This window comes from Megascapheus bottae, chromosome 10 (assembly GCF_031878675.1).
Source record: "Megascapheus bottae isolate mThoBot1 chromosome 10, mThoBot2.hap1, whole genome shotgun sequence".
Taxonomy (NCBI): Eukaryota; Metazoa; Chordata; class Mammalia; order Rodentia; family Geomyidae; genus Megascapheus; species Megascapheus bottae.
The window spans coordinates 42,619,674-42,631,264 of record NC_143518.1 but is presented as its reverse complement, the minus strand read 5'-3'; the positions used below and the strand labels follow the sequence as shown (position 1 = coordinate 42,631,264).

At 42.4% G+C, this 11,591-nt stretch overlaps 1 protein-coding gene across 1 annotated transcript; it reads left to right on the top strand.

The window, feature by feature from the left end:
- Nucleotides 1-953: 953 nt before the first annotated feature.
- On the top strand, nt 954-11,103 carry Degs1 (delta 4-desaturase, sphingolipid 1). The gene is made up of 3 exons (XM_090341133.1): nt 954-1,133; nt 7,011-7,753; nt 10,629-11,103. Exons 1-3 carry the CDS (start codon nt 1,052-1,054, stop codon nt 10,773-10,775), a joined length of 972 nt encoding a protein of 323 aa, XP_090197259.1. The 5' UTR covers nt 954-1,051; the 3' UTR covers nt 10,776-11,103.
- The last annotated feature ends 488 nt before the right edge of the window (nt 11,104-11,591 follow it).

Here is an 11,591-nt window from a genome sequence, read left to right as displayed (position 1 = left end):
AACTGGGGCAGGAAAATCCATGACTCTTACATCAATAAACTACCAGAAAAACTAGAAGTGGAACTGTGGCTCATATGGTGTTAGGCTTGAGTGAAAAAGCTAAAGAATGATGTCAAGGCCCTTAGTTCAAGTTCTAGTACCAACATACACACACACACACACACACACACACACACACACACACACACACACACACGAAAAAGTTTCTTTTTGCTTTCGCCAGTCCTAGGACTTGAACTCAGGGCCTGATCACTGTCCTTCGGTTTTCTCAAGAATAGTGCTGCTTTACCACTTGAGCCACAGCACCACTTCCAGCTTTTTTCTATGTATGTGGTGCCTAGGAATCGAACCCCGGTCTTCGTGCATGCTAGGCAAACACTCTACCACTAGGCCAAACTCCCGGCCCCAAGTTTCCAATTTTATTAGTAGACTTTCCATACCATAGGCATTCCTCCTTCCTCCAGGTATCAATTCTTGAAGTAGACACAAGAATAGGCTCAATGCCTAATTTGCTATTAAAAATTAAACAAAGGGCTGGCCAGCTGCCACCTATGAATGTCACGGATCCTCAAGACGAGGTGTTGCTCCATCCACCACGGGGGAATTTCCCCTGTCCGCCCCCTCCCTCCCCCCACTCCGCGCGCCTCCAACGCCCCGCCCGCCTAAAGCAGCTCCGGCGTGGCACGAGTACGAGCAGGTAGGGGAACCTGGGACTTGCCGGTGCGTCGAGAGCTACGTAGCCTCAGAACCCCGCAGACACTGTGTCGCAGAATCCAGGACCCGCGCAGGAGCCCGCCGGGCGCCGGCAGCCAAGCCCACCTACCAGGGGCTCCGCAAGACAACCGCCAGGCGGGCGGGGCGGGGCTGAACAGATCACCGAGGGGCGGGGCCAAGACACCGAGAGGCGGGGCCACACGCGCCCGCCCCTCCGTGGCCCCGCCCCTTCCCGTGGCCCTGCCGCCGCGCCCGCCGCCGGCTGACACGAGCCGGGGATCCGCCACGGAGTAGTCGTCGTCCCCTCTGAGGAGCTAGCCCGTGAACTCCTGCCGCCATGGGGAGCTGCGTGTCTCGGGAAGATTTCGAGTGGGTCTACACCGATCAACCCCACACCGACCGGCGCCGGGAGATCCTGGGTGAGGACCACCGGCGCTCCGTTATGTGCCTGCGCGGCCTTCCGCGCCGGCCCCGTGCGGGCCCTGAGCTGCCCTGGACTCCAGTGGCCCGTTAGCACCCCGTTTCCCCGCCCTGACCTGCGGCCGCCGCGGCTCCTCGCTCGCCGCCCGCCCTCCGCCCGCCCTCCGCGCGGAAGAGGCCGGGGCGAGGTGCCGGGCAGGCTGGGGAAGGGGGGAGGGGAGGGGGTGGACGAGGGTCTCGCGCGTCCCCGCGCTCACCGCGGAGCCCTCGGGGGAACAAGTGCGGACGATTCCCCGGGAGCCGTCGCCCCGGCTGGCAGGTTGGGGCTAAGGAGACCCTGTACCGGGCTGTGGTCGACCGGATCCTCCAACTAGAACGGTCCCTTGTCCGCTGGTGCGCGCCGATTTCTTCGCCCACTTCTGTCGCTCACTCCCCAGCGGGCCGAAGCCTGTGCATCCGGGCAGCCGGAGCATCCGGCTCAGGGCGTGGTCCTGGGGCATCCCGGAGCCCCTGGACTCGCGCTCACAAGGTCCCGTGCAGCCCTGGTGGGGTTTCCACTCGTCCCTGTGACCCCAAGGCCTTCCCAGACATGATGGCTCCTGACTCCGTGGTCATACAACTTCTAAGGCAAGCTTGAGGCTAAGGCAGCTTTTCAGACACATTTCATCCCCCTCGGTTTTATGGGTGAAACGACCAAAAGACCGGAGACTTGCCGAATAGGGAAGACACTCAGCGTGGCCTACTGATGTTTCTGGCGGCTCATTTGGGCCTTTTAGGCCAGACTAGGCCTAACTTTGCAGGGTCGCAGGCTGGTCTTTATGATATGCTAGGTGTTGGTTGAGGTGAGAGCTTTGCAAACGTTTCTCAATCCTGGACAATTGAACCAGTTTAGCATTTTGAAAGATGAAGTCAGAATTAATGAATAGATGTTAAGAGGACATCTAATCTGGATTAGGCTACCTCCAAAAAGAATTTGCTATTTTATTTCTGATGCCCGAGTTTTAAAAGGAATATACTTTTAGCTTCTGCTCTTAAAAAAAAAAAAATGAGGAAAGTAATGGGTGGAGCATTGACCATGAGAAATTCTTTCTCATGTACAACATTCCTATAGTTTTTCTTAAAGTTCTTTTGCCCAAAGGAAAAGACAAGGTGCTGTATCTAAATTTAGAAGTTTCATGCATAAGAATGCACAAGAGTTTGTAGATGCTATAGAAATAATTGGATTTTCTTTTTGGGGGGAGTGGGAAGAGGGTTCCCTGTATACTGGGAACTCGTTGCCTCCTAATTTTAGGTAACCATTCTACCACTGAGCTCTGTACCCCAGCCCCTGAAATGGAATTTAAAAATGCATCACAAAATTGAGAGTGAATCTTGTTAGTTGCTTATTAAGGAAGGTGCTTTAAGCTTCCTTGGGTTAGGTATTGTGTTAGTCTTTTGGGGCTTAACAAATAGCCTGAGAGAGACAGCTTTGAGGGAGGAAGGATTTATTCTGACTCACTGTTTAAGAGAGATTTCATCCTCTCTGTTGCTTTCAAATTGATAACAGTGCAGAACATCAAGTCAAGGTGTGATGAGCGGAGCTACTTGGCAGTTGGTAAGCGGGGAGAGAAATAGAGACAGACATACACAAAAGAAAGAGCCTAGGACAAGCTGTATGTTTTCACATCCTCAGTGGCTTCTTTCTCCAACTAGATCCCACCTCTCAATAATGCCCTCATGTTATAAATTTATCAGGGGAGGCCGGGAGTTTGGCTTAGTGGTAGAGTGCTTGCCTAGCATGCACTAAGACCCAGGTTCGATTCCTCGGTACCACATATACATAGAAAAAGCCAGAAATGGTGCTGAGGCTCAAGTGGTAGAGCTCTAGTCTTGAGAAAGCCCAAGGACAGTGCTCAGGCCCTGAGTTTAAGGCCCAGGACCAGCAAAAAACAAACAAACAAAATTTATCAGGGGATCAGTTCTTTCATTAGGTCCCTTTCCTCTGAGCCAGTTACTTTTCAATGATTGCATCCACCAGCCTTCAGTACACGAACGTTTTGGGGAGGCCATAGCCAAACTACAGTTCCTCTTTCTAATTAAAACATATATTGTGCAAACCACTTACCCACACTTGATAGAATGTACATTGTACATCTTTGTGTGTGTGTGTGTGTGTGTCAGTTGTGGGGCTTGAACTCTGCCTGAGTGCTGTCCCTGAGCAATTCAGCTCAAGGCTACTTCCAGTTTTCTAGTGGTTAATTGAAGAAAAGTGTCTCACGGACTTTAGTGCCCCAGTTTGAAGTGAGATCCTCAGATCTCAGCCTTCTGAGTTGCTAGGATTACAGACGTGAGCCACAATGTATGGCGTCCATTGTACCTCTTATCTTTGCCTTCACTACAAGTTTAAGAATAACCTGGCGGGGGCTGGGAATGTGGCTTAGTGGTAGAATGGTTACCTAGCATGCATGAAGCCCTGGGGTTCAATTCCTCACTACTACAGCAACGGGAAAAAACTGGAAGTAACTGTGGCTCAAGTGTTAGAGTGTTAGCCTCTGGCAAAAGAAGCTCAGGGATAGTGCCCAGACCCTGAGTTCAAGCTCCATGACTGGAAAAAATAATAATAATCTAGTGTCCTTTGTAAAAATTGACTCTCAAATACTCAAATTGAGCTATACAATCATTAGAAAAACAAGGAAGCAGTACTTACCTCATAGCTGAGCCTTTTTTGGACAAATGTGTCATCACTGAATGATTCCATTAGCACTGTAAAAGGACTGAAGCTGGACATCAGTGGCTCACACCTGGAATCCTACCTTCTCAGGAGGCTGGTATCTGAGGATCATCATTCAAAGCAAGCCCAGGCAGAAAAGTTGGCGAGACACTTTCTCCAATAAACTCCTAAAAAAGAAGTAACACTTTGGTTCTGGTGGTAAAGTGTGTGCCTTAAGCAAAAGAAACTCAGAGAGTACCCAGGCCCAGAGAGCGGTCAAGCTCCAGGACTGGCTAAATAAATTAATTAATTAATAAGCTAGATACTTCACAATGAAAATGTAACATTTGCCAAGCAGGTAGTGGTGGGAGATGGAATATCCTCAGAAAGATAAGAATCTGGAGGTTAAATTATACTTTAGGTATTATGTTTTATTTTTCTTTTTTGGAGGGAGAGAAGCATTATAGAACACAGACACATTGTTTAGTAGTGAAGTCTGTGCAGCATACATTTAGCTAGCTGCTTTGTGACATGCAGGATCAGGGTTTAAAAGTTCATTTAGACTCCTTAGCCAATTACAATAATGAATGTCTGTAATCCCAACTACTCAAGAAGCCAAGGCTGGAGGATCTCAAATCCCAAGGCCAGCCGAGGCAACATAAGATTTTCTCCCCCAAAAAAGGTAAGAAAATAAGGACTTATGGAGGCTTGGGGTGGCAACTCAGTTGGTAGATCACTTACCTGGCATGCTTAAGAACATGAGTTTGACTTCCTTCCCTTCTTCCCTCCCCCAAAAGGCATGTGTTTGATATAAATGAGGGCTAGGAACTAGACCATGTTAATAGGCTGAAAGGACTAGTCAGTGCTTCCTTTACTATTTACTTGCATGGGAAACCTTTTTAACATTCTTATTGAAAGTAAAAATCACATATAAAGTTCACCCATTTAAAGTATACAATCCAGTGTATTTTAGTATATTCATAGCTATATAACACTGCCACCTAAATTTTCATATCTTCATACTGATCTCCCAGTTCCAGGTGACAAGTAATTAACTTTCTGTCTTTAACTTTGCCAGTAGGTACATGTCATACAAAATGTGGTTGTTGGTCTGTGACTTCTTTTACTTAGTGTGTTTTTTAAAGTTACTTAGATCCACATGAAGGAAGTGGCACCAAGGCTCAAGGGGTAGGGCAGTAGCCTTGAGCTGAAGAGCTCGGGGACATTGCCCATGCCTAGAGTTGTACCATGATCAACAAAACAAAACAAAACAAAAACAGAATCATACATGTTATACCATGTGTCTGTACTTCATTCCTTGTAGCCAGATACTTCTTAATGGAGGGCATACCACATTTTGCTTATTCTTCATTTGGTAGACATTTGGGTTTATTTCCCCTTAGCTGTTTGGAGTATTACTATTCAATGTTCATATACAAGATATTGTATGGATATATAGCTTTATTTTATGGGGGTTTGCTGGATCATTGGAAATTCTATTTTCATCATTTTGAATTAACTGCCAGAGTGTCTACAGCATTATACATCCCTACTAGCAGTGTATGAAGAATCTAGTTTATTCACATCTGTGTTATTGCTTGCCTTTGTATAGTCATTCTAGTGGGTGTGAAGTTGCATCTCTGGTTTAAGTTTGTATTTTTCTAATGACTAATGATGGTAAGCATCTTTTATGTGCTTAATAGCTTTTGTAGAAATTTCTCTATTTTAATTAGTTTATTAGCATAAGAGTGTTAAGAGTTCTTTATATGTTTTGGATACAATTCCCTTATGAGATAGATGATGTTCTGGCATATTCTACTCTTTAGCTTATCTTTTACTTTTTTGATGCTATGTGCAACAGAAAAGACTTTGCAGTCAGTTTTTTTTTTTCTTCTTTGGCCATTTGTGTTTTTGTTATAGTATTTAAAAATCAAAATGATCAGAAGTCTTACAGTTTTTTTCCTATATGCTCCATCCATTTTCAGTTTGTGCATGGTCTGTAGAAGAGACTCCAACTTCACTCTTCTGAATTTTGCTAACCATTTGTTCAGACCATTAGTTAAAAAGACTTTCCCTGTCTAATGATAAGGATAACCATGTATTATTGTTGTATATTTGAAACAGCCTAAGTTCAGGCTGGCCTTGAACTCTCTTGAGTGCTGGGATTATAGGCAAGAGTCACTCTACCTAATTGGTGCTTTTTTGTTTTTGAATTTATTTTTTTGTTATTGTTGGTTAGGTTTTGGCTATACTGATCTTTGAACTTTTTGTACTTAATAGGCAGGCATTCTATCACAAGATCCACTTTGACAGCCTTTTTTTTTTTCCTGGAGACGGGTTTTGTTTGTGCCTGGGCTAGCCTGAAGCAAGATTGTCCTGTTTCTACTTTCTTGCATCACTGTGATGATGAGCACTCTTCACTGCTGTTGGTTGAAATGGAGTCTTGTGAACTTTTTCCTGTGTTAGCCTTGAATTATGATTCCCTGATCTCTGCCTCCTAGGTAGCTAGGATTAAAACTATGATCCACCAAGCCTGACTTTTTTTTTTTTGGGTCAGTCCTGGGGCTTGAACTCAGGGCCTGAGCATTGTACTTGGGCTTTCTCAAGGCTAGAGCTCTACCACTTGAGCCACAACACCACTTCCAGCTTTTTTTGTATGTATGTGGTAAAAAGGAATTGAACCCAAGTCTTCGTGCATGCTAGGCAAGCACTCTGCCACTAGGCCAAACTCCTGGACTTGTTTGTTTTGCTTTTTTTTTTTTTTTGACACAGGGTCTTGCTATATAGCCTATAATGTTCTGTGACTCCCTATGTACCCAAGTTGGCCTGTGTACCCAAATCTATCCTGTTGTCTCAGCCCTCTGAGGTCTGGGGATATAGGCATGTACCACTAAGCTTGGTTCTATGTTACCATGTCTGGCTGAGGTTTATGCTTCATGATATTGAAATATGTATAAAATGCAACTGTCCTTTGTTGGATGTTTTCATTTAAAGTTTTAAATAAAGTAAATATGACAGAGCTTTGTCTGAATTTTGTGACTTGAATATCAGGATATATTCTTTCCCTAAAAGAGATATTTGGTAAAGGCTTTGATAGGGAACATTATGATTGAAAAGAATATTTAATGATGATTGCTAGACTACTGTATACTTTGTTTCATTTCTGATTGTTTATTTTTTCTTACAGCCAAGTATCCAGAGATAAAATCGTTGATGAAACCTGATCCCAACTTGATATGGATTATAATCATGATGTTTTTTGCTCAAGTGGTTGCATTTTACTTAGTAAAAGACTTGGACTGGAAATGGCTCATGTTTTGGGCCTATGTCTTTGGCAGTTGCGTTAACCACTCAATGACTCTGGCTATTCATGAAATTTCCCACAACTTTCCCTTTGGCCACCACAGGTCACTATGGAATCGCTGGTTTGGAATGTTTGCTAATCTCCCTCTTGGGGTTCCATATTCCATTTCCTTTAAGAGGTATCACATGGATCATCATCGGTACCTGGGGACTAATGGCATTGATGTGGACATCCCTACTGATTTTGAGGGCTGGTTCTTCTGTACCACATTCAGAAAAATTATATGGATTGTTCTTCAACCTCTCTTTTATAGTTTGAGGCCTCTCTTCATCAACCCCAAACGAATTTCTTATCTGGAAGTTATCAACACTGTGGCTCAGGTTATTTTTGACATTATAGTTTACTATGTGTTTGGAATTAAGTCTTCTGTGTACATGTTGGCTGCAACTTTATTTGGTCTGGGTTTGCACCCTATTTCTGGACATTTTATAGCTGAACATTACATGTTCTTAAAAGGACATGAAACTTATTCATATTATGGGCCTCTGAATTTAATCACCTTCAATGTGGGTTATCACAATGAACATCATGACTTCCCCAGTGTCCCTGGAAAAAGCCTTCCATTGGTAAGTAAACGATTTAACATTTAAACTTGTGATAGTTAATGAGAATTAGTCTTAACTTGGTCAGATAAAACTAATATGTTATTAATCTGAACCATGTATCAAAAAATTATTTAAGTCGGGCATGTTGGCTCACACCTGTAATCCTAGCTACTCAGGAGACTGAGATCTGAGGATCAAGGTTCAAAGTCAGCCTGGGCACAAAAGGACCTGAGACTCTTATCTCCATTAGTCACTAGAAAATGGGAAATGGGGCTTGGCTCAAGAGTAGGGTGGTAACCTTGAGCTGAAGAACTCAGGGATAGCACCCAGGCCAAGTTCAAGCCCCATCACCCACCAAAAAAAAAAAAAAAAAGAAAGAAAGAAATTATTTAAAAAGGAAAGAGTATGTATGCTTGTTTCCACTAGCCAAATTTTGTTGAGGGTTCATTTTCTTCTATATTGAAACTTAATGGCTATTCTTAGAGTTCAGAAGTACTGGAGGATGTTAAGATATATATGATTTATTATGGAATAATTATCTACAACTGATTGGATGCCCATTTCCAATATTATAATTTTTCCTAGGCAAATAGTGTCTCTTTCCCTTGACTTTTAATGTATTGTTTGTGGCGTAAATGAAAGAAGGTATTTTAACCTACTTTTTTTGTTTTGTTTTGTTTTTTGTTCAGTCCTTGAACTCAGGGCCTAAGCACTGTCCTTGAGTTTTCTCAAGGCTAGAGATCTACCACTTGAACCACAGCACCACTCTTTATCTTTTCTAAAAATAATTATTTTTTTTCTGTTGTCTTCCTCCTGAATTCTCTTCCTAGCCTTTTGAATAGTTAGAAAGGGTAATAAAAGGATTCTTTTATTATGGAAAAAAACTTCCATAACTTAAAAAATGTAAATAATTATGAAATGCACTATAATTTTTCTTGATTTTTTTAAAGCTACGATATAAGGGAACCCTAACCATCATCCTTTATGTTGCCATACCCCCGTACACACACTCAAAAATTTAAACACGTTTAAAAAAATTTAAACATGTGATTAAAACTCACATAATGATGTTTCTATGACATACAAACCCTTAGCCTAATTTTGATTAAGTTCTAAATACTAAGTCCCAGTGAATGTAAATAGAGATTCCCTCCTTGAACACTTGTTTGTTAAACTTGTCATTTAAAATAGGATGTAAAAATCAGCGTTAATAAATTCTCTAATAAAAAAAAAATAGATGAAAAAAAACCCAAAAACCTCACATAATGTGACCCAACAGACACATGCATGCATCAGCTGATACTGCCTTGGAGCTCCAAAGGTGAGGAAAGAACAAGTTACAAGCCCCATTTTACAGTGTCAGTTGTGGGGCTTGAACTCTGGGCCTGGGCACTGTCCCTGAGCACTTCAACTCAAGGCTACCGCCCTACCTCTGGGCCTGGGTATTCCTGAACTCTTCAGCTCGAGGCTACCACCCTACCCCCGGAGCCACAGCGCCACCTCCTGTTTTCTGTTGGATAGTTGGAGATAAGAGTCTCGGGGTCTTTGGTCTTTAGTGTACAGGCTGGCTATGCACCGTTGATCCTCAGATCTCAGCCGCCTGAGTAGCTAGGGTTATATGCATGAGCCACCGCGCCAGGCAGTATTTTAGATCATACTTTATCAGTGTCCCATTTACAGTTCGCATTATGACTTGTAGGAAAAATATCCTTTGGAAATACATATCGTAATACTTAGTGATGAAATATTAGAGATAAGTTGATGTTTAATATCTTCAACTTTACCTGAACGTTCTGTAGCTTCAGCAAAGAGAACACTGTGTTTGTTCTGTAATCAGTACATAAATAATCCATGTAAAATAAATTGTTTATAAAAACAAGTAGAGGACATATCAGAAGGAGCAAATAACACCTACTTGACGGAGGCAGCATGAACTTGAGAGACAGTATGCTACAGCTGCTCGGCACCCTGCCAGTGTCCTGACTACTGTGAGAACTGCTTGCCTCTTCCAACAGTTCAACAGTGGGTGGCAAGTAAAGTAAAGGTTGTTGTTGTTGTTTTAAAGGGATTATGGTTTAAGAGAAAACCCAGTCATGAGTTGAACACAAAATTTTTCCCAGCATGAGTTTTGTTTTTTTTTTTTTTTTTGCCAGTCCTGAGCTTGGGCTCAGGGCCTGAGCACTGTCCCTGGATTTTCTCAAGGGTAGAGCTCTATCACTTGAGCCACAGCACCACTTCTGGCTTTTTACTATGTATGTGGTACCGAGGAATTGAACCTGGATCATTGTGCATGCTAGGCAAGTACTCTACCACTAGGCCAAACTCCCAGCCCCCAACATGAGTTTTTTGAGTAGTTTCAGAATTGAAAACTAATCTTTGTTCAAATATTAGTTTCCTTATAGCCCATTGTACCTCAGTGGTAATTCACTTCTCTCTGTTTTCTATGGTGTCTTTATTCCTTAGCTAAACTAACAAACTTCCCAAGAGTGAGTTTGTCTTCCTGCTCTTTCTCTGATACGTATGCCTTTCAAAGAGTACAGTTTTGTTCATTCTTATTTTTAGTTTAGTGGTTTTTGTTTGTTTGTCAGTTGTGGGGCTTGAACTCGGCCTGGGCACAGTGCTGGTGTCTCTATCCTAACTGCTAAAATACAGTGATTGCTACTAGCTTTGACATAGACTCAGTGTGAATGAGACCGGGGTGTGTGTGTGTGTGTGTGTGTGTGTGTGTGTGTGTGTTCTACAGAATAGTTTTACTCATGAAAGATGTGTAGGACATTTGGAAGATTGTGATCAAAGGTATGGGTCTTTGGGTGGTTTGGTGTTTTGTCCCCCTGGATTATCACTTTGGGGAGGCCTCAGTGACAATATTTACCTTGCTGTCTTCGTTCACTTCTAGGTGAGGAAAATTGCAGCTGAATACTATGACAAGCTTCCCCAGTACAATTCCTGGATTAAAGTCCTGTGGGATTTTGTGATGGATGATACCTTAAGTCCCTACTCAAGGATGAAGAGGCATCCAAAAGGTCAAGAACTTATGGACTAAATATCCTCCCGGTGAAGAGATTCTCTCCACAACCTAAAAAAAAATGTAGCTGATAAAGTAGTTTTTGTATTATTAAGCTTAGGAACACTAATGCTTAGAAGCAGCTGGATCCCAGTGGAATGAAGAGGCAGATCTGCCTTGAATTAGCAGCCTGAATTTCAGGCTCACTTGCCTTGCTCTGGTGTTGTCATCCCTGAGGATGTCCTCCCTATCTCTGTCATCTTTAAGCTTATCATTTAAAGAAAAAACGAGCTTATTTTACCTGGTTCTTTTTACTCCATAGTTTAGCTTAATCAAGACAGCTAATAAACTGAATTGTTAATCATGATGTGCCTAGAATTCATTTCAGTTTTGTATTTCTCTGTCTTTATACCATGTAATATGGTTACCTAGATAATGGGAAAAGATAGCCTCAAAATTTCATTTAAAAAAAGTAGTTTTTAAAAGTTATGAGTTGATATAGTATAAAAGTTGGAGATGGAACCATTTCTCACTATCAAATTACTTGAACTTTTTCTAATTGGTTCAAGATGAGAACTAATTAAACACATGAATAAAGTACTTAGCATGATGATGTCCAACACTCAACTTCCTCTTTAAAGTGCCTTGACTCCTGAGTGAGAAGCAGGTTAATGGGTAGCTTAAGTGGTCTCAAGTAGCTGGGATGCTGTGGTGTAGTCAATGGTCCCGGTTTTCTCTGAATGTGTCACTTAGGAAAATATGGTATAATGTGGAAAAGTACTTTTAAAATACTTTAGCTATGTTAGCTATATTGAAAATACTAAATATGGCTATATGAAATATATTAGCCATATT